This window comes from Phocoena sinus, chromosome 6 (assembly GCF_008692025.1).
Source record: "Phocoena sinus isolate mPhoSin1 chromosome 6, mPhoSin1.pri, whole genome shotgun sequence".
Taxonomy (NCBI): Eukaryota; Metazoa; Chordata; class Mammalia; order Artiodactyla; family Phocoenidae; genus Phocoena; species Phocoena sinus.
Window position 1 is genome coordinate 27,648,766 of NC_045768.1, and position 27,865 is coordinate 27,676,630.

Sequence of the window (27,865 nt, forward strand, 5' to 3'; positions counted from 1 at the left end):
AACTCTCACTAGCTCACCGGGAGGCTGCGAGAATCAAAGAGGGCCCAGACCGTTGCAAAAAATGATGAAAAACTGGGGGCGGCTCCCGCTATCCCCTCAGGAGCCAGGGACCAGGACCCAGGACCAAGTACAGGGCAGAAGCTATCCAGGGTCACGGGGCGCGGTCCCCGCAGCCCGGCGGGCGCCGCTTTGCTCCTGGGAAAAAGCAAAGCGGCCTGGCGGCCTCGCCCTCCGCGGCCATAGCCCAGCCTCAGGCTGGCCTGGCCAGCCCCGCTCGCCCACCGCCCACCCGGCCGGGGAGCTCTGCCCAGCCTCGGCGGCCCAGCGCCCGCGCTTACTTTCTGGGAGTCCATGGCCAGGGGCTGTGTCCGCTAAACCCCAAACCGCGTCGAAGAACCTTGCGAGGAGACGGAGGGAGGTCGGACACAACGACACGGCTACCCGGGGCCGCTGCTCTGCTGAGCCACCGCCGCCTCTGCCTCAGCCTCAGACTTCACCGGCGCCGCCCGGCCGCACCCCGTCCGCGCCCAGCCCCGCGCGCGCCGCAGTCGCGCCGCCGTTGCCAGGGTGAAAGGGCGGCCCGCGGAAGGGAGGGGGAGAGGAGCGCCTTGCGCACGCGCCCTGCTGCGAGAAGAGATGGGGAGGGGTGGAAGGGGGGTGCTGGTTATCCGGTGCAGCGACGGAGCGGCAGAGAGAGAGGAGTGCTCGCCCCTCGGTCCCGCCGGCCGTTTGAAGAAGCCTCGCCCTCCTTCCCCCATCGTTTTTCCTCCAGCGCGCGCGATTGCTGCAGGCTTTGGAATGGACCACTGGGCATCCAGCAGCCGGGTCCGTGGGGAGGGCAGGGGAAGGAAAGCTCTGGCTCTGGAGATAGATCAGCCCCTTCTCCATCCTGCAAGCATCTGAAGCACCTCCTTACGCTAGCCCTTGGAGAAGCAGCCAGGCTAAGACAGGCCCAGCGGTCCAGTGGGAAGGAAATGGCTGGGAGGGGGATGTAGTGGAAACATGGGGAAAGCCTGTAGGAACGTGACAGAAACTTGGGTAGACTGTGGAGTCTGGTAGACCTTTACCAGAGAGCCCCCTGGGAACCTTGCTCGCTGTGACTTTGAGCAACTACTCTCCCAGAGCCTGTTTCATCTTTGGTAAAATAAATAATTCTGACTTCGCAGAGCATTATGAAGATTAAATAACGTATTGAGGGCTTCCCTGGTGGCGTAGTGGTTGAGGGTCCGCCTGCCGATGCAGAGGACACGGGTTCGCGCCCCGGTCCGGGAAGATCCCACGTGCCGCGGAGCGGCTGGGCCCGTAACCCATGACCGCTTGGGCCTGCGCGTCCGGAGCCTGTGCTCCGCAATGGGAGAGGCCGCAACAGTGAGAGGCCCCGCGTACTGCAAAAAAATAAAAATTAAAGAAAAAAAATAACGTTTTGGAAGTGCCCAGTACATAGTTAATGCTCAGTAATTATAGTTATTGGTGGGAAGCTAGAACCTGCTCAGTCTGGACTGAGGGGACAATAGAGACTAGAAAGCTTGGGAAGGTACGATTCAAAATGTTCTTCCCCAAGTGGACAGGCCTCATCTTCCATTTCGATGACTGCAGAGGTTCAGAAAAGTTCAACTGGTCAGTCACTTATTGTGAATGAACAAAAGGGAAAAATATATTGAGTACGTATTAGGTACCAATTCCACAGACTGAGAATCAGCAGTGACAAGGCATTTTATATACATATATATATGTATATAAAATGCCTTATATGTATATAAAATGCCTCCTTACATTACATCTCTAATGTAAGGAGTTTAGATGTTTTACAGGGGAAAATTACATGGGATAAATGGAATCAGAGAATTGTGTGGGCTTCATGTTCGGTAGGAAAGTCAGGGAAGGCCTCTCTCGGGTCACTCCTGAGAGTGAGAGAATAACTATACAAACATCTGGAGAAGAGCATTCTAGACAGAAGAAACAGCAAATACAAAGGTCCTGAGAGGGCATGGTCTCTATGTTTAAGAAACAGCATTTATCCTACAAGGCTGTAATTATCTCTGTAGATGTATCTCCCCGACTATACTTGTGGGTCGAAATTTCTTTTACCCATAACTGTATCGCCAGCACAGGGCCTGCCATCTAGTATGCATTCAATCAATCCTTTTTAAACTGGACAGACATGTACAAGAAAGGGGTTGAAGGGAACAAAAGGAAAAACTAGTTCAGGCCGGGTGGGTTGTTTTTGAAGGCCAGGGTCCAGGGCCTATGTGCACAATTTTCCTCCCGCATCTGAAAGTAGTGGCATGCAGTCTTACAGAGAGATGCTCCTTTTCTTGGTATCAAGGGAAAGGAGCCTCCTCTCCAAGCTGCCCCAGTTCCATGAGGAGAGATGAGAGCAGCCAGGCACTCAGCGACTAGCCTGCCGCTGCAGCCACGCAGGCCATTCTCCGCAGTGCACGCGCACTGCAGCTGAGTCAGTTTCCCTTGAGGGAGAAATGCAGCCTCGGGATTGGAGAACATCAGAAGTCAAACCACCCTGCTGTGAGCTCCCCAGCCCTGCATCTGCCTGCCACTGCACGACCCAGTGAAGAAGAAACAGCATTTAGCACTGTCCCCAGTTCTCTTGCTGCAAGGACTTTACCTCACTACTGTCAGAGGGTAACTCCTGGGCACTCTGTGACTGATGGGCTTAACCCCCGAAGGAGGCAGAAAGAGGCTTTGGAGACAGTGAGTCAACAACTGAAATGCAATCTCCAGATTCTGTCCCAGGCCACATCCCAGGAGCTCACTCCTGGCCCCTTGCCTCCCCGCTCCCCTAGTTCTTTCCCTGCAGCCCAGCCAAGAACCTGCAGCTTTTGACAAGAGTGCTACCCCATTTGACTTCTGCTCTCGCCAGATCTCTGTCTCCTTTGGCCAGTCTGGCTCCCTGCCCAGCTTCCCGGGCCTTCTGGTTTCCCTCAGTCTCATCTGTAAACAGCTAGTGTCTTCTAGCTGTGACTTCTGTCTTCCCCGGCCCCATACAGCAGGCACTCACCTAGCTGGGCACTAAGTCTGCTGCCTGACCCACTCCCGCTGCTTCTGGCCTATGGGCAAGTCCTTTGCCTCTTCACAGCCGAGTCAGTTTAGAAATTTTCAAAAATAGCTTTTCTAATAAACCAAAGCCCTTGTTCTCAAATGCAATCCCCAGACCAGCTGAATCAGCAGCACCTGGTAACTTGTTAGTAGTACAAATTCTCAGGCTTCATCCCCAGACTTACTAAATCAGAATCTCCAGGGGGGTGGGAGGGGGGGTACAGTAATCAATGTTTTACCAAGTCCTCCAGGTGATTCTGACGCACACTAAAGTTTGATCACCATTGAACTGAGAGAAAGCAAATTGTTTAAAAAATGAAAAAACAGGGAACTACAGAAGCACAGAAACAGGTGACTTTTCAACACAGGTTTCTGATTCTGAGATAGCATATCTGGTCATAGATATTTATTTGAATGAGGTTCCTCGGCCTTCAGGACTGCCTTTCTGACTAAATCCCAATTTAGGATAGCCTCAGGCTTGGCACTGCTGATTTAAAGTGTCTGGCAAAATTGTCTCTTCCAGAACCAGGTTTCCTGTTCTCTCTTGCCAGGCATCGCCTGCAGCCCTGAGTTCCCTCGTAAGTTCTGGGATCCCCCATCTCTTGGGAGAGAAAATTTCTTCCCTTAAGTATCTTGCCAACAGTCTTTCCCTTTGGTATAGGGCCATCGGCCTGGAGTCAGCCATCTGAATTTTTTTCTTTCTTTCTTTTTTTTTTTTTTGTGGTACGCGGGCCTCTCACTGCTGTGGCCTCTCCCGCTGCAGAGCACAGGCTCCGGACGCGCAGGCTCAGTGGCCATGGCTCACGGGCCCAGCCGCTCCACGGCATGCGGGATCCTCCCGGACCGGGTTACGAACCCGTGTCCACTGCATCGGCAGGCGGACTCCCAACCACTGCGCCACCAGGGAAGCCCCAGCCATCTGAATTTTAATCCTGCCACTGCTATTTACCAGCTGTGTAGCCTTCAGTGAGTCATTTAACCTCAATAAGCCTCAATTTCCTTATCTGTAACATAGCGATCATAGTGGTAGTAATTCCCAGTTAGGGCTGTTGTGAGGATTAAAGGAGATTATGTATGCAAAATGCCTGACTTAGACACATGTAACAAATGGTAGCGGTTACTGTTATTACTGCCTTGTACATCATATCCTTCTGTGCCACCATGGCATGGCTTTCTGCTCCTTGATCTCTGGGGTCTTAGAAGTCCTATTCTCACCCCTAACCAGTTTTCACTGTCATACCTGGCTTTTCTGAAGCATAATCACTGGCCAGATGCAGCTCTTTGTTGAAGCCAAATCTTCACCCATTGCTCCCTGTTAATATCTGGCCTGAGTCTTGACATACACTACATAGCCTCGGAAAACCCTGAGCTTCTCTAAGCCTCAGTTTCTTCAGCTGTGAAATGGGCATCATAACAGTACTCCTGTAAGGGTTGTTGAGTGGATTAAATGAGAGAATTCATATTAAGTGTTAAGCACAGTGTCTGGCATGTAATAAGCATTCAAAAAATATTATCTATTATCATCTCTTCCTAACCACAGAAATCTAACTCATTCTTTTTTTTCCTGTCCCCTTCTGACCAAAAATAAATTAACCCCAAATCCCTGGAACCCCTTGGAACTTGGAGTACTAATTTCTGATCCTATAAGTTCTCATAGGAGGGAAGGGATGGTTCTGGTCTGACGTGAGCTTGTGCTCTAACTCCATACTTGGAGAGCTCTAAGCAAAGCGGGAAGCAGTCAGTGGACACAAATCTGACAAAGGGCCTGGAAACCATGTGAGAAGAGACAAAATTAAAGCACCTGTGAGTATTTAGCCTGGAGAGGAAAAACTCAGGGAAGACACAGTCATTTAGGCTTCAAATCTCTCTAGGGCTGTTGTGTGGAGGAGGAATCTGGCTTGTCCTCTAGCCTCCCACAGATAGAGTTAGACCTGATTTGGTGGAAGCTACAGGAAGATAGATTTCCACTCAACAAAAAGTCTAATTTTCTAAGAGAACCGTACCGAGCTGGAATGGATTTTTGTTTGGTTGGAAGGTCCCCGTCAGTGGAGGTATCCAAACAGAGGGCTGGGCATTTCCTTGTCAGAGCTGTTTTAGGGGGATCAGGCACTGGAAAATAACTGGCAGAGATAACCTTTAACATCTTTCCAAAACCTGAGGTTCTCTCATTCTTCAAACTAGAGGCCAGTTACTATGCATTCCCTTTCTGACTCAGCTTTGCAATTGTACTCACCTTTGGAATGCACTCTGAATCTCTTCTCCCCACCCTCACTCTCATAAGATCCATCACAAGGGGTCCCACTCTTTCCTGGGAGAGAGCATGAGAGGGGCAGTTAACTAAACTGTAGCCATTATGATGTTACTATGTCACAGTCTCTTCTCCATGAATTATGGCCTGTTTTTATGCTAGGCCCCTGGGACACTGAGATAAGTGAGGTCTGGAAGACACAGGTGTTTCCATCACATCCTACCTTGGCTCTGGAAATGCCCCTGGATTCATCATGTTCGGAGAATGACCAAGGACACAGCAAATTTATCTGCCTCTTGAGCTCCTCTGTGTGAAAGGATGCTGGCCCCCAGCCAGGTCTCTCCAACACAGAGGAACAGGCTCACTGTTCCTAGTAAGAACATTGCTCAGCAGCCCCTCTGAGGCCCTCTGCATATACTCTGAAGATGGTATGGACCCGATTGAGACTGCGTGGTTGAGACTAGGGAGAGAAAGGGCCGTTGTGAGTTGATGGCACTTCTATTTCACTGGCTAAGCTCCAGGACTCTGACACCATACTGTCTGAATTCAAATGCCAAGTCTCCCACTTATCAGTGGTGTGGCCTTGGGTGATTTCTTAACCTTACTGCAGTGCCATTGCAGTCAAGTTCAGATGGTACCATATCAGCACCTTTTAGGGAACTGAGTCTCTTGAAATCCGTCATTCTAAAGGTCAGTCTGAACTCTCTCCTAGCAATCGGAGATTAAAGGGGGAAGGTGACAGGACTTAAGCAGACGGGAAAGGACAACAGGATCCTTCCCAAGCCAAGAAAACAGTCTGAGCAAAGGTGAAAAAGAAGGAGAAGAATAACGAGAGGCAATAGAGATAGGAGTTGAAACAAATGAAAACAGCAACCTTTAATGTCCAAATACCCGGGCAGTATTAGGAAAATTCTGGAACATATAGGAGATGAAATATTCTCAGCCATGAAAAATTATCTTTATGAAAAATACACAGCAACGTGGGAGAGAGCTTATGATAACACAATTTAAAAACAAAACAAAAACCTTAGCTGGAATAGTTTTTTTCTAAACACAATTGGAGAGTGACTTCTGTAGGAAAGGAACTGAAACATTTATAAACTTCTCTTTTGTTTGTTTATAACTTTTTGTTTTTGTTGCGCTGCTGGGCATGTGGGATCCTAGTTCCCCCACCAGGGATCGAACCTGGGTCCCCTGCAGTGGAAACACGAAGTCTTAACCACTGGACCGCCAGGGAAGTCCCTGTTTATATAACTCTTAGCTTAGGTGAAGAATCAATACATCATATATGAGAAAGCTCAGCCTGGTTTCCTATTATCGCCTACAACTATTATATGTTTACTTTTCTGCTTACATAAAAGTGAATCAAAGACAAGTACATTGGCTTTGAAATATAAACCCAAACTTGGCGTGACTTCCTTGTGATTAAAAAAAAGAATAAGACGGGTGGAGAGAGAGATTCATAGGGGTCAGATTGTTTTGGTCTCTATATTCCCAGCTGGGGTGTTGGAATTTGAGCATTTTGTAAGTGGGAAGCCACTTACAAGTTTATGAGCAGTTATTTTAGGAGACTTGATTTGGCAGGGGAAATCGGAAGGACATGAGTGGGATGCGTCTGGGGGGAGGAGCTGAGTGGGGACCCAGAGGCCCAGACTTCCCCCTTCTCCTCCCTGTCCCTTAACCTCCGCTGGTTGGATCCCTACAGCCCCACCCCCGTGCCCCACTCCACCACCACCAGTGACGGCCTTAGCAGTACGAATCTTTAAGTCGTTTTTTCAGTCAAATGAAAAAAATAATTAATTGGCCTTAATAAAAACTATTGGTTCTCTTCCTAAGTCATCTAAAACAGGTGTCAGCAAACTTTTTCTAGAAAGGCCCAGAGAGTCGATATTTTAGGCTTTGAGAGCCATATGGCCTCTGTCACAGCTATGCAACTCTGCCATTGTGGACAGGAAGCAGTCTTAGGCAGTACATAAAGGACTGGGTGTGGCTGTGCTCCCGTAAAACTTAACTTACAGAAAGAAGTTGGGGGCTGATTTGACTCATAGGCCACAGTTTATCAACTTCTGATCTAAAAGAGCATTGTGTTATTTTTCTTAGAGAATAATTCTGTGATTTTTCAGTGCCTCTAAAGCTCCCTGACCCTCCCTTTCAGACACTTCCCATCACATACACTTCCATCCCCACCCCTATTTATGAGAGGAATGCCAGTGATGATATGGTGGGCTAGTGATCTCTGGAGCAGTGATGGGCAAAGCAGCGTGTTAAAGTGGAGGGGCTTTGGATTTCATCTCAATTTGAGCCCTGACTGCCAACTGTGTGACCTTAAACACAGTGCACAACCTCTCTGAGCCTCCATTTGCTCATAGGCAAAATGGAGATAATAGGTTCAACCTCACAGGGTTTTTGTGAGGATTAAATGTTTGTAAAGCACCCAGCCTAACAATTGGCATGGAACTGGCATTCAGTAAATAGTTACTAACCCACACTGGCTCTATAAATAGCTGTCAAGCAGGACAGACCCAGCCTGCACGAAGAGAATTCCATTGTGGATACAGCCTTCAGGTCAGTACTGGCATTGGAGTGAGAGGCAGTGGGATCATTAAACACACGCAAGGCTAGATAAGAAGGCAACACTAAATTTGAAGAGGCTGCTGCAAGACACATTTGTAGCAAATGCTTCTGATGAATCATTTATTAGGCAGCCCCACTGTACCAAATCCTCTTGGTGGGTTGGTGGTTGGGAACATGGTCCCAGGCTTCCATTGAAGTAATAAGATCCTGCTCTTCATCCACAGACTCTCAACAGCTGGTGAGCGGGAGAACCTCGTGTAAACAGCCTCCTCTGAGTTCATTCTCCCGGGCTCATGGGACCAGTCACCTTCCCCTCAACTGAAAAATAAACACAACAAGAAAATGAATGCATCTCTCCTAGGGGAACACGACACAATGAGAAGCAATCAATAACAAGAAATAGTGTGGGATCATCTTTAGAGAAGACACTGTGAAATGTAAGAAGGCTAAACACACACACACACACATAGGTTAACAGACAAGAAAGAGATCTGAGAGCCTGGGTTCATCCTGATTTTGCCCCCTTATCAGTTGTTCATTTCTGGGCAAGTTATTCAACTTCTATGCCTACATTTCCCCATTATAAAATGAAGATAATCATGGTAAGTTTCTTTCAGGTTTTTGTGAGGATTAAACGCATTACTAAGTAGACAGTGCTTAGAACAGTGCCTGACACTTTGTAATGAATAGTAGGTTAGTGTTTGCCATTATTTGGTATCAGTATTACTCATTCACAAAGATGTTTTCAGAATAGCTGAACAACTGAGTCAAACACATAATGAATCAAATTCAAAACTAATCTGAAAAATCGGATACTGCGGTACAAAGACCCAAACCCAAAATTCAAATAAAACTTTGGATTTTTCACTCCCATGACTGAGCGGTGGGAGAGGTCAGACCAGGATGATGGGTGTTCCCGTAGTTCAGTTCAATTCAAGGAACAGAATATCCTAATTCTTAGGAAATAAACAATGAAGTAGTTAGCAGTAAAGGGCCATGCTGTATGCAAATTGTTCTCAAGTAGTTAAAAAATATTAGATGTGCATACATATATATGTGTATATATATATAGAGAGAGAGACAGAGAGAGAGAGAGGGAGAAATGTTTAAGGATAGGTGTAACAAGAGTCTATGGTGTTCAGTGTATCATCCTTTCTTTTTTTTTTTTGCGGTACGCGGGCCTCTCACTGTTGTGGCCTCTCCCGTTGTGGAGCACAGGCTCCGGACGCGCAGGCTCAGCGGCCATGGCTCACGGGCCCAGCCACTCCGCGGCATGTGGGATCTTCCCGGACCGGGGCACGAACCCGTGTCCCCGGCATCGGCAGGCGGACTCTCAACCACTACACCACCAGGGAAGCCCCAGTGTACCATTCTTATTCTTGCAGCTTTTCTGTAAGTTTGAAATCATTTCCAGATAAGTTTTTAAAAACCCATTAGGATGGGTTAAAAATAAAAAGAAGCATTGATTCAAGTTTGACTATCAAACAAGCACTGGGCCGCTATAGGACAAGCAGAGGTGACAAGGTACAGTCTTGACAAGACACCAGGAGAGCCTGGACCTGGAACAAGGAAAGTGGTTCTATGACTCAAATATCTAATGGAAACAGGCAAACTAAGATCGTCTGATATAGCTGTCTCCACAGTAGGCTCTGCTTGTCCCCAGGTGCCTAAAAGAGGTTGTATGTGGCACTAAGAATAACATTGCTTGAAACCTTTGCCATAAGCTCCATTTTAGGGCTTTAGTCTTAAGATTTTTGTTTACCATTCCAGTTGTCGCCTCTTTGCTGATCCCCCTGCCTCAACTTCTCCCCAACTTCAACCCATTTTGCAAACTGCTCATAGAATAAATCCCTCAACTGTCACTCTCACTACATCACCTCCTCACTTAGGAAATTACAATGGCTTCCTATTTTCCACAGCCCAAATCTAAACTTTGCTGTCTTATCAGTTCCATATTTTCTGATTTTTATGTATCTTGATTTGCAGTTTCAACTTTTTTCCCTGTCGCTGAAAATAACAGAAACTGGGATTCAACTGATACCCGATAGTGGTTGATGCTTAGCTGCAGTCATGTGGCCTGAGCACTAGGCTTATGCCAAAATTGTGATTTGTCTGAGATTGAGATAATAGTTCTTTCCTCCTATATATTTTTTAATTTAAATAAACTTAAATTTTAGAATAGATTTAGGTTTACAGAGAAGTTGCAAAGATAAAGAGTTTCCATATTCTCCACACCCAGTTTCCCCTATTTTTAACATCTTACATCACTATGGTACATTTGTCACAATTAATGAAGCCACACTGGTACATAGTTATTAACTAAACTCCATACTTTATTCTTATGTCATTAATTTCCCCTAATGTCCTTTTCTATTCCATGATTCCATCCAGGAGACCACATTACAGTTAGCTTTCCTCCTATTTTTAAATTTTAGAATATTATTTTAAAAGCCAAATGTAAACAAAGTGTATAGTCTAACTGAATACGATTTTATATGACACTTTGATGCAATATCTTTCCTACTACCCTTGAACATGAAAAAACTCACAGCATCTAACTCATCCCCAGGCCTGATTAGAACGTTTATCCTGAGTTTTCTCTTTGTGTCAGATACCTTGGGAACCCAGAACAGTCTTCTCAGATTTCATGTCCAAGACTACATCAAATTAGCTAGTCCAAGAAAGCTTTGCTTCCTATACAATATAAAGGAATTCTCTACACAGTAACTCACATGGAGATTCCTGAAATCTCTTGTTTGACACAAACACATGGTGGTAAAATGGGCTTTCACTACCACCTGTGGAAAGTACCTCAGAAACATCACCACTGTATTATTCTCACATGGGCCAGGAATACTAGTGTCCCCTATGGAAAACTATAGTATCAACTGCCCTTAAACAGGCAGAGACTTTTCTCTCATTCAGTTATAGGGAGTCTACCTACCCCACTCACAGAGCTCATTAGCTCTGGAGCTAATTAACAGACAATGTTTCATCGCTCTTTCTAGCCACCGATTTGACACTGGATCTGCATTCTTTCCAACACCCTTATCTTTCTCTGCATAGCTGGAGTAGAAAGAAAAATTTCATGATAACATTTAACCAAGTGGCCGTGTTTTTCCCATCAGGAGTGGGTAATTTCCCATTCTCTCTCTTAAGGAAGAGAGATAATACCACTTCCTAGAAAAATTTCTTAGATGGAACCTGAATTTAAGTACAATATCCTTTAGCATCCTGCTAAGGGCTAATAGCTATAAAGATTTCAGATAACAAAAATATTTGAAAAGTAACAACAATGCTTTCCAAATGAAATACTTGGCATAGAATTTTAAATAGGCAACATAGGATTTTTATCACTTTTATTAAAAAAGATTTTTGATGTTTCCCTTGTCTGTTAAAAAAACCAATATAAAATTAAAGGGAATTTTGAAAAAAGAAAAATTAATTTGTAATTCTGCCATCCTCACATACCTATTTTCAGGTTTATTACTTCCCTTTTGTCTTCGTCCACAGCATGTGTTCCTTTAACCTTGCATTATTTTATACACATTTCCTGTGTTTCTGGTATTCATGTAAGTTTTCAACGGTTACATAACATTTCATTAAGCAGATGTATAATTATTATCTAAACATTTCCCTAATGTGCTCTATGAGGCAAAGACTTCTGTTTCTGTCACCTCTGTACCCTCAGTGTTTAAAACAATGCTGGCAAAAAGTAGACACTCAGTACATATTTGTTGAATAAAAAGTAAATTCAAATGGTTTCAAATTTTTACTCATATTATTATTTTTCAAATTTCATCATGCCTTCTTTTGACTTGTTAATTTTTCTCACTCTACCTCCATGAAATAAAAACAGTTTATTATGATGATTTTCTCTTTTGTATGTAGACAACATTGAGTGATCAGTTTTCTTTGATGATGATTGGTATGATTCCATGTAAATCCCTTGTGTATTTGAAATGTTTTTATTCTACCCTCACATGTATTTCATAGTTTGTATAGATTATAGAGTTCTACAGTGGAAATCATTTTCCCTCTGAATTTTGAAATTGTCTTTTCATTTTCTTTTAGCTCTCAGTGCTCTCTTGAGAAAGCCAATGTTGCTCTGATTCTTGATCCTTTTTCTATGTATAATGTTTCTCCCCTTCCCTTCTCTCTTTCTCTCCCTCTCTCCCGCCCTCTGTTCCTCCCCCAACCTCTTTTCCCTGAATCTTCCTCTTTTAAATAACCAAACTTTTTAATGAATACAATCTTCTCTATCATGTACCTTAATTTAGTAATTTTTTAAAAAGTGTTCTTGCATCTTACAGTCCTTTTCTCCAAGTCATTTTGTTGTTGTTGTTTTCTCTTTGTTTTGGTCTCTGTCTTTCATGGTAGAGACTTGCCTCAGGGGTCTGGTAATTCTTATTTAAGAATGGGGCACTAACTATATTCAATATCTTGTAATAATCTATAATGGAAAAGAATCTGAAAAAGAATATACAATATATATATATGACTGAATCACCTTGCTGTACACCAGAAACTAACACAACATTGTAAATCAACTATGCTTCAATTAAAAAAAAAAAAAAGAATGGGGCACTAAAAACTAATTGGAAGCTTTTTATTTGTGGGTAGATTTTGGAATTCAAGAGCTCTACTAGAGGGTCATCTCGCTGGGCCATTTAGTTGGAGAACTCTGGGTGTCAACATCTTTAGGTATTTTCCCTTGGCCTAGTCAGATTCCCCAGAGAATAATCTTCCAATCTCATGCTTGGTGGGTGAAGGCCTGGTTACTAGATTTCTGGGAGCTCAGAGGGGGAAGGAGGCCTCAGGTCCTCTACTTTCAGTATGTAGACTTCCACTTAACCCCCTAATTTTACTATGGTTCCCTGCTTCTGATGCCACCCTACGTCCTGTTTTACCCTCTTCAGAGATTCCCCCCTAGTTGTCTGCTGGGGATGAAAAGGGGTCTGACTTCACAGAATAGAGGATGGTGTCTGGAAAAATTAATTTTTTTAGCATACCTTTAAAATTTTAATTATAACTTAAATACAAAAAGTGCACAAATCTTACATAACTAATGAATTTTTACACATGTATGTATCCATGTAACACCATCTAGATTGACATATAGACTATTTCCAGCACCCAAGAAGACTCCCTCATGACCCCTTCCAGTCAAAGCACTCCCTAAAGTAACCACTATTCTGATATCTTTTACCATAGATTAGTTTTGCCTGTTCTTAATCTTGATTTAAACATTAAATCACACTGTGTGTATTCTTTTGTGTCTAGCTTTCTGATCAACATTATACCTGTGAGATTTATTCATATTGTTTCAAGTTAGCTGTAGTTCATTATTTTTCGTTTCTGTGTAGTTTGCCATCATATGAATATATTACAATCTATTAATCCATTCAACTGTTGTGGAAACTTGAGGTGTTTCCAGTTTGAGGCTCTTAGAAATAATCCTTCCATGAACATCATTGAACTCGTCTTTTGGTGCACATGTGCATGCATTTCTGTCGGGTACATGACCAGGAGTGGACTTGTCGGATCTTAGGACATATATTTATTTTTAGCTTTTTTTTTTTTTTTTTTTTTTTGCGGTACGTGGGCCTCTCACTGTTGTGGCCTCTCCCGTTGCGGAGCACAGGCTCCGGATGCGCAGGCTCGGCGGCCACAGCTCACGGGCCCAGCCACTCCGTGGCATGTGGGATCTTCCCGGACCGGGGCACGAACCCGCGTCCCCTGCATCGGCAGGCAGACTCTCAACCACTGTGCCACCAGGGAAGTCCTATTTTTAGCTTTAATCCTACAGCCAAACAAGTTTCCAGTGTGCTTGTACTGATTTATTTTCCCACAAGCAGTGTACGAGAGTTCCAATTGCTCCACAACCTAGTCAACACCTTGAATTTTAGCCATTCTGGTGGGTGGGTAGTCATATCTCATTGTGGTTTTAATTTGCATGTCCCCAATAACTAAAGATGTTCAGTATCATTTTATATGCTCGTTGGACATTGGACTATCCTCTTTTGTGATGTGCCTATTCAAGTCTTTTACCCATTTGGGTTACCTGTCTTTATCTTACTGATTTGCAGAAGTTCTTTATACATTTTAGGTGAGTCCATTTTTAAGTGCGTTTTGCAAATATTTTTCCAGTCTGTGGTTTACCTTTTCTCTCTTTTAATGCTGTCTTTTGACAAACAGAAGTTTTTCATTTTTATAATGTCCAATGGAAGGCTCAATTTTAAACAACTTAAAAAGGAATGATTTCATTTAAAAGTCTGGTCCGTCTTTCTGAGTTCACTTTAATGTACTGTAATAAAACTTATGCTGAGCAGAAAACCATCTTTGCTCCAGGGTTCAGGATGATGATTCTTGCTCCAGCTGTCATCAAGATTAAACATTACCAGACACAAACTATATTACGCTACTACAGGATCTCTGGCAACAGCAAAGAGGAAGAGAGGGGTCAGTCTTTGGTTGTTCTAGCAGACCATACTGCAACAAAGCTTTGATCTCTAAAGACAGACAAAGCTTCCAGGCCCAGGGAATCATTGTCTCTGCCCTTTTCTTTATACATCACTTGTTAATAATCTGATATCATTTTGGATGTTTTATGCAATCCTGAATATTCCTGTGCCCCCATCTTCAACAAAGTGGAACCGAAAGACAAGCATTTTATTATACACAAACGATAAGATTTTATTACCTTTAACAAGGAGTGGCCTGAACAGATACTGCAGTTGGCCTACTAGCTAATTATTGACAAAGAGAAGGGCTATAATCAACTGTTCACAAACTAGAGCCACCATTCAACTGTTTTTGACCAAAAAATGATAATCTCATACAGTCAACGTACTGTTTTTGGTAACTTTGCAAATAGTTTATGTTGGAGGTAGGCCAGAAATAAAAGGCCCCAAATCAAAGCTGCTTTATCGTGCATGGTACAGAGGAGGGGATCAATAAATATTTACCAGATGAATTTGAGGATGCTGAGATGAGTGTATGGAGTTATATTTGCCTAAAATTGACAAGGCTTCAAATTCTTTTAACCACACTATATGGGCTGGAATTCGGGCCTAATTTGTCAGTTTGTCTCTAAGCAGACTACAGTTCCACTGTCTTTTCAGGTACATGTCCCTCTTATGACCCTCATTCTTAGAGGAGGTGTCATTCTCTTACCCACGCCAGGCAACAGGTAAGAAGCATGGGCCAGTGTTCAACTATATTCCAGGTACTTGTTAGAGAACAAAATGTATTCATTTCACTCCGGTATTCATCGAAAACTCAGCACAGACATAAATTCCAATGGAATAGAACTGCAAGTCCAGCAGGAAACCCATACATCCATAGTCAATTAATTTTGGCCTTGATAAGACTGCCAAGACCATTTCATGGGGAAAGAATCGTCTTTCAACAAAGAGTGACGGGACAACTGGATACCCACATACAAAAGAAGAAAGTTGAACACACACCCTACACCGTGCACAAAATTAACTAAAAATAGATGAAAGATCTAAATATATAAGCTAAAACTATAAAATTCTCAGAAGAAAAAGAAAACTAAATCTTTACAACCTAGGTAATGGTTTCTTATATATGACAAGAAAAGAACAAGCAACCAAAGAAAAAATACATAATTGGACTTCATCGAAATTAAACACTTTTATGCTTTAAAGGACACTATAAGAAAGAGAAGGAAACAACCCACAGAGTGGGAGAAAATATTTGCAAATCAGATATCTGATAAGGATCTGGTATCCATAGTATGGAAAGAAATTTTATGCTCAACAACAAAAAGACAAACTAACCAATTAAAAAATGGGCAAAGCACCTGAATAGACAATTCTCTTAAGAAGATATACAAACAGCCAATAAATACATGGAAAAGTGCTTAAAATCATTAGTCATTAGGAAAATGCAAAGCAAAACCAAAATGAGATACCACTTCACACCCACTAGGATGGCTACAATCTAAACGATGGAAAATAACACATATTGGCAAACATGGAGAAATTGGAACTTTCGTACATAGCTGCCGGAAAAGTAAAATGGTGCAGCTGTTGTGTAATATGGTTTGGCCGTTCCTCAAAAAGTTAAACACAGTTACCACATGACCTAGCAATTCCATTCCAAGGTATATACTTAAGATAATTGAAAACGTATATCCACACAAAAACTCGTACACAAATGTTCATAGCAGCATTATTCATAAGAGTTAAAAGGTGAGAACAACCTAACTATCCATCAACTGACGAATGAATAAACAACACGTGGTATATTATACAATGGAATGTTATTCAGTCATAAAAAGGAGTCAAGTACTGGTATGTGCTACAACTTGGTTAAACCTCTACAACATTATGCTAAGTGAAAGTAGCCAGACAGAAGAGTCTACATATTGTATGATTCCATTTACATGAAATATCCAGAACAGGCAAATCCATAGAGAAAAAAAGTAGATTGGTGGTTGCCTGGTGCTGAGTGAGGGGAAGAGGTATTGACTGCTAAAAGGCATGGGGTTTCTTTTGTGGATGAGAAAAATGTTCTGGAGTTAGATCATAGACATGGTTGCACAACTTTGTGACTATGCTGAAACCATGAATAGTACACTGAAATGGTGAACTTTAAGATATGTAAATTATATCTCAATAAAAAAAGAGAAAAGAACTATAAAAAACTTTAGTAAGAAATTATTTAGCCCCACATGATAAGAACTGTGGTTAAAGCACACAAACACAGACACATAAAGAGACACGAAAGAAGATATAAACAAAATTGAGATAAAATCAAAGTTCTGCATGGGAAGAATTATTTTAAAAATTATTTTCTCCAAATTAATTTATATACCTAATAGTCTTCTAGTTAAAATTACAGAGGCCTTTTTGGCAGATAGTAAACAGTTGGTAAGTGATTTTATGTCAAAGGATAAAAAGTATTATAAAGAAAAATGATTAAAAATTTCCAACAAACAAAAGTCCAGGACCAGATGGCTTCACAGGTGAATTCTAGCAAACGTTTAGAGAAGAGCTAACACCCATCCTTCTCAAACTCTTCCAAAAAAATTGCAGAGGAAGGAACACTCCCAAATTCATTCTATGAGGCCACCATCACCCTGATACCAAAACCAGACAAAGATACTACAAAAAAAGAAAATTACAGACCACTATCACTGATGAATATAGACGCAAAAATCCTCAACAAAATACTAGCAAACAGAATCCAACAGCACATTAAAAGGATCATACACCATGATCAAGTGGGGTTTATCCAAGGGATGCAAGGATTCTTCAATATACGCAAATCAATCAATGTGATACACCATATTAACAAACTGAAGAATAAAAACCATATGATCATCTCAATAGATGTAGAGAAAGCTTTTGACAAAATTCAACACCCATTTATGATAAAAACTCTGCAGAAAGTAGGCATAGAGGGAACCTACCTGAACATAATAAAGGCCATATATGACAAACCCACAGTAATTATTCTCAATGGTGAAAAACTGAAAGCATTCCCTCTAAGATCAGGAACAAGACAAGGATGTCCACTCTTGCCACTATTATTCAACATAGTTTTGGAAGTCCTAGCCATGGCAGAGAAGAAAAAGAAATAAAAGGAATACAAATTGGAAAGAATAAGTAAAACTATCACTGATACTTGATAAAATTTCAATTTTCTTAAATTTACCAAGTCTTGATTTGTGACCCAAGATATGATCTACCCTGGAGAATGTTCCATGAGCACTTGAGAAGGAAGTGTATTCTGCTGTTTTTGGATGGAATGTTCTATAGATATCAATTAAGTCCACCTCATTTAATGTATCATTTAAAACTTGTATTTCCTTATTTATATTCATTTTGGATGATCTGTCCATTGGTGAAAGTGGGGTGTTAAAGTCCCCTACTATGATTGTGTTACTGTCGATTTCCCCTTTTATGGCTGTTAGCATTTGCCTTATGTATTGAGGTGCTCCTATGTTGGGTGCATAAATATTTACAATTGTTATATCTTCTTCTTGGAGTGATCCCTTGATCATTATGTAGTATCCTTCCTTGTCTCTTGTAACATTCTTTATTTTAAAGTCTATTTTATCTGATATGAGTATTGCTACTCCAGCTTTCTTTTGATTTCCATTTGCACGGAATCTTTTTCCATCCCCTCACTTTCAGTCTGTACGTGACCCTAGGTCTGAAGTGGGTCTCTTGTAGACAGCATACATATGGGTCTTGTTTTTGTATCCATTCAGTGAGCCTGTGTCTTTTGGTTGGAGCATTTAATCCATTCACATTTAAGGTAATTCTTTTTTTTTTTTTTTTTTTTTTTTTTTATTAATTAATTTATTTATGGCTGTGTTGGGTCTTCATTTCTGTGCGAGGGCTTTCTCTAGTTGTGGCAAGCGGGGGCCACTCTTCATCGTGGTGCGCGGGCCTCTCACTATCGCTACCTCTCTTGTTCTCTGCGGAGCACAGGCTCCAGACGCGCAGGCTCAGTAATTGTGGCTCACGGGCCCAGTTGCTCCGCGGCATGTGGGATCTTCCCAGACCAGGGCTCGAACCCGTGTCCCCTACATTGGCAGGCAGATTCTCAACCACTGCGCCACCAGGGAAGCCCTAAGGTAATTCTTGATATGTATGCTCCTATTACTATTTTCTTAATTGTTTTGGGTTTATTTTTGTAGGTCCTTTTCTTCTCTTGTGTTTCCCATTTAGTGAAGTTCCTGTAGCATTTGTTGTAGAGCTGGTTTGGCGGTGCTGAATTCTCTTAGCTTTTGCTTGTGTAAAGCTTTTGATTTCTCCATCGAATCTGAATGAGATCCTTGCTGGGCAGAGTAATCTTGGTTATAGATTCTTCCCTTTCATCCCTTTAAATATATCATGCCACTCCCTCTGGCTTACAGCGTTTCTGCTGAAAAATCAGCTGTTAACCTTATGGGAGTTCCCTTGTATATTATTTGTTGTTTTTGCCTTGTTGTGTTAATAATTTTTCTTTGTCTTTAATTTTTGTCAACTTGATTACTATGTGTCTCGGTGTGTTTCTCCTTGGGTTTATCCTGCCTGGGACTTTCTGCACTTCTTGGACTTGGGTGGCTATTTCCTTTCCCATGTTAGAGAAGTTTTCAACTATAATCTCTTCAAATATTTTCTTGGGTCCTTTCTCTCTCTCTTCTCCTCTGGGACCCCTATAATGCGAATGTTGGTGTGTTTCATGTTGTCCCAGAAGTCTCTTAGGCTGTCTTCATTTCTTTTCATTCTTTTTTCTTTATTGTGTTCTGTGGCAGTGAATTCCACCATTCTGCCTTCCAGGTCACTTATTCATTCTTCTGCCTCAGTTATTCTGCTATTGATTCCTCCTAGTGTACTTTTCATTTCAATTATTGTTTTGTTCATCTCTGTTTGTTCTTTAATTCTTCTAGGTGTTTGTTCTTTAATTCTTCTAGGTCTTTGTTAAGCATTTCTTGCATCTTCTCAGTCTTTGCCTCCATTGTTTTTCCAAGGTCTTGGATCATCTTCACTATCATTATTCTGAATTCTTTTTTGGAAGATTGCCTATCTCCACTTCATTTAGTTGTTTTTCTGGGGTTTTATCTTGTTCCTTCATGTGGTACATAATCCTCTGCATTTTCATTTTGTTTATCTTTCTCTGAATGTGGTTTTCGTTCCTCAAGTTGCAGGATTGTAGTTCTTCTTGCTTCTGCTGTCTGTCCTCTGGTGGATGAGTCTATCTAAGAGGCTTGTGCAAGCTTCCTGATGGGAGGGACTGGTGGTGGGTAGAGCTGGGTGTTGCTCTGGTAGACAGAGCTCAGTAAAACTTTATTCCACTTGTCTGCTGATGTGTGAGGCTGGGTTCCCTCCCTGTTGGTTGTTTGGCCTGAGGCAACCCAGCACTGGAGGCTCCAGGCATTTTGGTGGGGCTAATGGCAGACTCAGGGAGGTCTCATGCCAAGGAGTACTTCCCAGAACTTCTGCTGTCAGTGTCCTTGTCCCTGTGGTGAGCCACATCCACCCTCCGCCTCTGCAGCAGACCCTCTAACACCAGCAGGTAGGTCTGGTTCAGTCTCCCGTTGGGTCTCTGCTCTTTCCTCCTGGGTCCTGATGTTCACACTACTTTGTGTGTGCCCTCCAAGAGTGGAGTCTCTGTTTCCCCCAGTCCTGTCAACGTCCTGCAGTCAAAGCCTGCTAGTTTTCAAAGTCTGATTCTCTGGGAATTCCTCCACCCATTGCCAGATCTCCAGGTTGGGAAGCCTGATGTGGGGCTCAGAACCTTCACTCCAGTGGGTGGAGTGTTCTGTGTTCTGTTCTGTTAACTGTGGTATAAGTGTTCTCCAGTTTGTGAGTCACCCACCCAGCGGTTATGGGATTTGATTTTATTGTGATTGCGCCCCTCCTACAATCTCATTGAGGCTTCTCCTTTGTCTTTGGTTGTGGGGTATCTTTTTTGAGTTCCAGTGTCTTCCTGTCTATGATTGTTCAGCAGTTAGTTATGATTCCTGTACTCTCGCAAGAGGGAGTGAATGCACATCCTTCTACCCCACCACTTTGAGCCCATCCACAGTCCTCACTTCATAAAATATCCTAAAATTATTTACATCTATTAAGATATATGAAAGATAAAGACATAAAACTATTAAAAATAGAACATACATTTTACCTTATTTTTAAAAAGAAAAAAATTGAAAAGATAGATAAGTATTTTACTGATGTAGGGGGTTAAGGAAAGACGTGAACAGAAAAAAATATAGGAGAAAATAACACAAAATTAATTATCAATTTGTTTACCATGAAATTTAAACCATTTACAGGTAAAAATATCACTAACAATATTAAAAGACAAGTTATAAAGAAGGAAAAATATTTTCCACAAATTTGACTGGAAAAGTCCTAATATATAAAAATCTTTTATCCAACAGCAAGAAAAGTAGTATCTCAGTAGCAAAATTGGCAAAGGACATGAATAGAGAATTTACAGAAGAGGAAATAAAAGGGTCGATAAATAAATGCAAAATATTTAATTTGCTAATAAAGAAAGGCAAATAAAAACAACCAAGGACTGTCATCTTTTGCTTTATGTTGATCAAAGGTGAATGAGAATAATGTCATGAGTATCTGCCAGGTTTGGGAAGACAGGGACATTCATACACTTTAGTACAAATGCAAAGTGGTAGAACCTTTCTAGAGAGTGATTTGGGAAAATGTATCAACCTTCATAAAGAAGTACCCTCACCTCTTGATCTAGTACTATTGTTTCCAGAAGTCTATTCTAAGGAAATAATCAGCAGTGTGACAAATATATCTCTAAAATAAAAGGGTTATAAGTAATCTAAAAATTTAGGGACTTCCCTGGTGGCACAGTGGTTAAGAATCTGGCTGCCAATGCAGGGGACATGGGTTCGATCCCTGGTCCAGGAAGATTCCACATGCCTCGGAGCAACTAAGCCCATGTGCAACAACTATTGAGCCTGTGCTCCAGAGCCTGCAAGCCACAACTACTGAGCCTGAGAGGCACAACTACTGAAGCCCGCATGCTTAGAGCCACTGGGGGCAGACACCAAAAAGAACGGGAACTGCAGCCCGTGAAAAGGAGATCCCAAACATAATAAGGTAAGCAAAATGAGAAGACAGAGAAACACACGGCAGATGAATGAGCAAGGTAAGCACCCACCAACCAAACAAATGAAGAGGAAACAGGCAGTCTACCTGAAAAAGAATTCAGAGTAATGACAAAAAAGATGATCCAAAATCCTGGAAATAGAATGGAGAAAATACAAGAAACGTTTCACAAGGACCTAGAAGACCTAAAGAGCAAACAAACAATGGTGAACAACACAATAAATGAAATTAAAAATTCTCTACAAGGAATCAATAGCAGAATAACTGAGGCAGAAGAACGGATAAGTGACCTAGAAGATAAAATAGTGGAAATAACTACTGTAGAGCAGAATAAAGAAAAAAGAATGGAAAGAATTGAGGACAGTCTCAGAGACCTCTCGGAAAACATTAAACACATCAACATTCAAATTATAGGGGTCCCAGAAGAAGAAGATAAAAAGAAAGGGAATGAGAAAATATTTGAAGAGATTATAGTTGAAAACTTCCTTAATATGGGAAAGGAAAGAGTCAATCAAGTCCAGGAAGCACAGAGAGTCCCATACAGGACAAATCCAAGGAGAAAACATGCCAAGACACACATTAATCAAACTATGAAAAATTAAATACAAAGAAAAAATATTACAAGCAGCAAGGGAAAATAATATATAACATACAAGGGAATCCCCATAAGGTTAACAGCTGATCTTTCAGCAGAAACTCTGGAAGCCAGAAGGGAGTGGCAGGACACATTTAAAGTGATGAAAGGGAAGAAGCTACACCGAAGATTACTCTACCCAGCAAGCATCTCATTCAGATTCGATGGAGAAATTAAAACCTTTACAGACAAGCAAAAGCTGAGAGAATTCAGCACCACCAAAACAGCTTTACAACTTCTCTAGGCAGGAACTTCTCTAGGCAGGAAACACAGGAGAAGGAAAATACCTACAATAACAAACCCAAAACAATTTAGAAATTGGTAAGAGGAACATACATATAGATAACTACCTTAAATGTAAATGGATTAAATACTCCAACCAAAAGACATTGACAGGCTGAATGGATACAAAAACAAGACCTATATATATGCCGTCTACAAGAGACCCGCTTCAGACCTAGGGAAACATACAGACTGAAAATGAGGGGATGGAAAAAGATATTCCATGCAAATGGAAACAAAAGGAAAGCTGGAGTAGCAATTCTCATATCAGATAAAATAGACTTCAAAATAAAGACTACTACAAGAGACAAAGAGGACACTACATAACGATCACAGGATCAATCCAAGAAGAAGATATAACAATTGTAAATATTTATGCACCCAACATAGGAGCACCTCAATATATAAGGCAAATGCTAACAGCCATAAAAGGGGAAATCAACAGTAACACAATCATAGTAGGGGACTTTAACACCCCACTTTCACCAATGGACAAATCATCCAAAATGAAAATAAATAAGGAAACACAAGTTTTAAATGATACATTAAACGAGATGGACTTAATTGATATTTATACAACATTCCATCCATAAACCAACAGAATACACTTCCTTCTCAAGTGCTCATGGAACATTCTCCAGGATAGATCATATCTTGGGTCACAAATCAAGACTTGGTAAATTTAAGAAAATTGAAATTTTATCAAGTATCTTTTCTGACCACAATGCTATAAGACTAGATATCAATTACAGGAAAAAAACTGTAAAAAATACAAACACAGGGAGGCTAAACAATACACTACTTAATAACTGAAGAACTTAAAAACTGAAGAACTTTATAACTGAAGATACCTGAAGAAATCAAAGAGGAAATCAAAAAATACCTAGAAACAAATGACAATGAAAACATGACGACCCAAAACCTATGGGATGCAGCAAAAGCAGTTCTAAGAGGGAAGTTTATAGCAATACAATCGTACATCAAGAAACAAGAAACATCTCAAATAAACAACCTAAACTTACATCTAAAGCAATTAGAGAAAGAAGAACAAAAAAGCCCCAAAGTTAACAGAAGAAATCATAAATATCAGATCAGAAATAAATGAAAAAGAAATGAAGGCAACAATAGCAAAGACCAATAAAACTAAGAGCTGGTTCTTTGAGAAGATAAACAAAATTGACAAACCATTAGCCAGACTCATCAAGAAAAAAAGGGAGAAGACTCATATCAATAGAATTTGAAATGAAAAAGGAGAAGTAACAACTGACACTGCAGAAATAAAAGGGATCATGAGAGATTACTACAAGCAACTATATGCCAATAAAATGGACAACCTGGAAGAAATGGACAAATTCTTAGAAATGGAAAACCTGCTGAGACTGAACCAGGAAGAAATAGAAAATATAAACAGACCAATCACAAGCACTGAAATTGAGACTGTGAGTAAAAATCTTCCAACAAAAAAAGCCCAGGACCAGACGGCTTCACAGGCAAATTCTATCAAACATTTAGAGAAGAACTAACACCTATCCTTCTCAAATTCTTCCAAAATATAGCAGAAGGAGGAACACTCCCCAACTCATTCTACGAGGCCACAATCGCCCTGGCAAAGACGTCACAAAGAAAGAAAACTACAGGCCAATATCACTGATGAGCATAGATGCAAATATCCTCAACAAAATACTAGCAAACAGAATCCAACAGCACATTAAAAGGATTATACACCATGATCAAGTGGGGTTTATCCCAGGAATGCAAGGATTCTTCAATATATGCAAATCAATTAATGTGATAAACCATATTAACAAATTGAAGGAGAAAAGCCATATGATCATCTCAATAGATGCAGAAAAACCTTTCTACACAATTCAACACCCATTTATGATAAAAACCCTCCAGAAAGTAGGCATAGAGGGACCATACCTCAACATAATAAAGGCCATATATGACAAACCCACAGCCAACATCCTTCTCAATGGTGAAAAACTGAAAGCATTTCCACTAAGATCAGGAACAGAACAAGGTTGTCCACTCTCACCACTCTTATTCAACATAATTTTGGAAGTTTTAGCCACAGCAATCAGAGAAGAAAGGAAACCAAATCGGAAAAGAAGTAAAGCTGTCACTGTTTGCAGATGACATGATACTATACATAGAGAATCCTAAAGATGCTACCAGAAAACTACTAGATTTAATCAATGAATTTGGTAAAGTACCAGTATACAAAATTAATGCACAGAAATCTCTTGCATTCCTATACACTAGTGATGAAAAATCTGAAAGAGAAATTAAGGAAACACTCCCATTTACCATTGCAACAAAGAGAATAAAATATTTAGGAATAAACCTACCTAAGGAGACAAAAGACCTATATGCAGAAACTTATAAGACACTGATGAAAGAAATTAAAGATGATACAAACAGATGGAGATTCATACCATGTTCTTGGATTGGAAGAATCAACATTGTGAAAATGCCTATACTACCCAAAGCAATCCAGAGATTCAGTGCAATCTCTATCAAACTACCAATGGCATTTTTCACAGAACTAGAACAAAAACTCTCACAATTTGTATGGAAACACAAAAGACCCCGAATAGCCAAAGCAATCTTGAGAATGAAAAATGGAGCTGGAGGAATCAGGCTCCAAGACTTCAGAGTATACTACAAAGCTACAGTAATCAAGACAGTACGGCACTGGCAGAAAAACAGAAATATAGATCAGTGGAACAAGATAGAAAGCCCAGAGATAAACCCACAGACATATGGTCACCTTATTTTTCATAAAGGAGGCAAGAATTTACAATGGAGAAAAGATAGCCTCTTCAATAAGTGGTGCTGGGAAAACTGGACAGCAACATGTAAAAGAATGAAACTAGAACACTCCCTAACACCATACCCCAAAATGAACTCAAAATGGATAAAAGACCCAAATATAAGGCCAGATACTATCAAACTCTTAGAGGAAAACATAGGCAGAACACGCTATGACATAAATCACAGCAAGATCCTTTTTTGATCCACCTCCTAGAGAAATGGAAATAAAAACAAAAATAAACAAATGGAACCTAATGAAACTTAAAAGCTTTTGCACAGCAAAGGAAACCATAAACAAGACAAAAAGACAACCCTTAGAATGGGAGAAAATATTTGCAAATGAAGCAAGTGACAGAGGATTAATGTGCAAAATATATAAGCAGGTCATGCAGCTCAATATCAAAAAAACAAACAACCCAATCCAAAAATGGGCAGAAGACCTAAATAGACATTTCTCCAAAGAAGATATGCAGATTGCCAACAAACACATTAAAGAATGCTCAACATCACTAATCAGTAGAGAAACGCAAATCAAAACTACAATGAGGTATCACTTCACACCAGTCAGAATGGCCATCATCAAAATATCTATAAACAATAAATATTGCAGAGGATGTGGAGAAAAGGGAACCCTCTTGCACTGTTGGTGGGAATGTAAATTGATACAGCCACTATGGAGAACAGTATGGAGGTTCCTTAAAAAAATAAAAATAGAACTACCATACGACCCAGCCATCCCACGACTGGGCATATACCCTGAGAAAACCATAATTCAAAAAGAGTCATGTACCACAATGTTCATTGCAGCTCTATTTACAATAGCCAGGACATGGAAGCAACCTAAGTGTCCATTGACAGATGAATGGATAAAGAAGATGTGGCACATATATACAATGGAATATTAGCCATAAAAAGAAACAAAATTGAGTTATTTGTAGTGAGGTGGATGGACCTAGAGTCAGTCATACAGAGTGAAGTAAGTCACAAAGAGAAAAACAAATACCGTATGCTAACACATATATATGGAATCAAGAAAAAAAAAGTTTCTGAAGAACCTAGGGGCAGGACAGGAATAAAGACGCAGATGTAGAGAATGGACTTGAGGACACGGGAAGGCGAAGGGTAAGCTGGGATGAAGTGAGAGAGTGGCATGTACATATATACACTACCAAATATAAAATAGATAGCTAGTGGGAAGCAGCCACATAGCACAGGGAGATCAGCTCGGTGCTTTGTGACCACCTAGAGGGGTGGGATAGGGAGGATGGGTGGGAGACGCAAGAGGGAGGAGATATGGGGATACATGTATACGTATAACTGATTCACTTTGTTATAAAGCAGAAACTAACACACCATTGTAAAGCAATTATACTCCAATAAAGATGTTAAAAAAAAAAAGAGTTAACGGGGAAATGTATATAAAGACTCAACAGGATGAGTCACTCATAAAAAGGCTTTCAGGAAATAGCATTTGATATTATTTGATTGTTATTTTTTAAAATGGAAAAGATTTAGGAAGCAAGGTAGTAGTGAAGGCAGAGGAATTCTTTCCCGGCCAAGGGAGTTATTTAATTTCTAATTTAAAAATAAAAAACATAAAAGATATTAAAATCCTGGAACCTTAAAGGAATGTAAATGTCAATGTAAATCAAGATCAAACATGAGGAAAAATAATGTTAGGAAGAATGCAACGCACGACGTAACCCCAGCAAATTCTCTAAAGCTGCTTAATAACTATGACATTGCCACCTTGTGGAATTAGTGATGCATTACACATCCGAGGAAATTTGAGTTTTTTTTTTTCACATAGTTGGTATAGAAAGACTAAATTACACAACTATTCTTACAAAAGAAAATAACATGTAACGAGGTGAGATCATACATAAATTGTTCAATCACATACTTCCTTTAAAAATAAAAAAGTTAACTGTAGAAAGTGATGTTATAGAACATTTGGCAAACAAACAAAAAATCAGAATTCTGTCACTTGAAAGCAATGACATCATTTAAAAATTATTTAATCCCATTTTCTACTCATTTCTAAGTTAATATTATATAATTAGGATTTTCCATGCTGTGATATTCATCACAATGATTTTTAATGGCTGCTTAGCATTTTGTTGAACGGACGTGCCATACCCTGCTTCAACATTCCCTCAATGCTGGACATCTAGACTGCTTCCAGGTAAAACGTCAGTTTACTGCGATAGTTTCTTTACAGGTAGATATGAGGTATTTATTTATTTATAAAAATTAAAATATGTTCTTATGAAGGTACTACACAATTAGTATTTTAAAAGTTAAGCAAAATTAAGAAAATAAACTACAGTCACAATTTTCCCACCCAGATAACCACTGTTACACCTTGCAGAGTTTTTAAACACACACACACATGTAATATGTATGTAAACGTATGTTAGCATACATTAACATTTATAAAAACAAAAACGGGATTATATTACTATATGACCTTTTTGTCATTTAAAATTCTATCATGTGGCATTTTCTATGCCAGTAATACCCATAGAAAACATTATTTTTGTTGACTAAATAGTATTCCATTATATATTGATAGATTACTTAATTACACAGATGTACTATGCAGTGCTAACTTCTGATATACACATTATGAACATGGTGCTTACAATG

General features: G+C 40.6%; 2 protein-coding genes across 4 annotated transcripts in view; both read right to left on the reverse strand.

Annotated features, from left to right (window-relative positions):
- FSD1L (fibronectin type III and SPRY domain containing 1 like) overlaps positions 1-489 on the reverse strand; it is a 65,933-nt gene extending 65,444 nt beyond the window's left edge. For all 3 annotated transcript variants that reach the window (XM_032635889.1, XM_032635890.1, XM_032635888.1), the window contains exon 1: positions 339-489. In XM_032635889.1, coding sequence (XP_032491780.1) covers positions 339-353 — 15 coding nt within the window. In that variant the 5' untranslated portion in view covers positions 354-489. The remainder of the gene's footprint in view (positions 1-338) is intronic.
- Positions 490-7,968: 7,479 nt separating this feature from the next.
- The window catches only part of SLC44A1 (solute carrier family 44 member 1), a 219,178-nt gene continuing 199,281 nt past the window's right edge, over positions 7,969-27,865 (reverse strand). Inside the window, exon 16 of the mRNA XM_032635150.1 lies at positions 7,969-8,194. Coding sequence (XP_032491041.1) covers positions 8,180-8,194 — 15 coding nt within the window. The 3' untranslated portion in view covers positions 7,969-8,179. The remainder of the gene's footprint in view (positions 8,195-27,865) is intronic.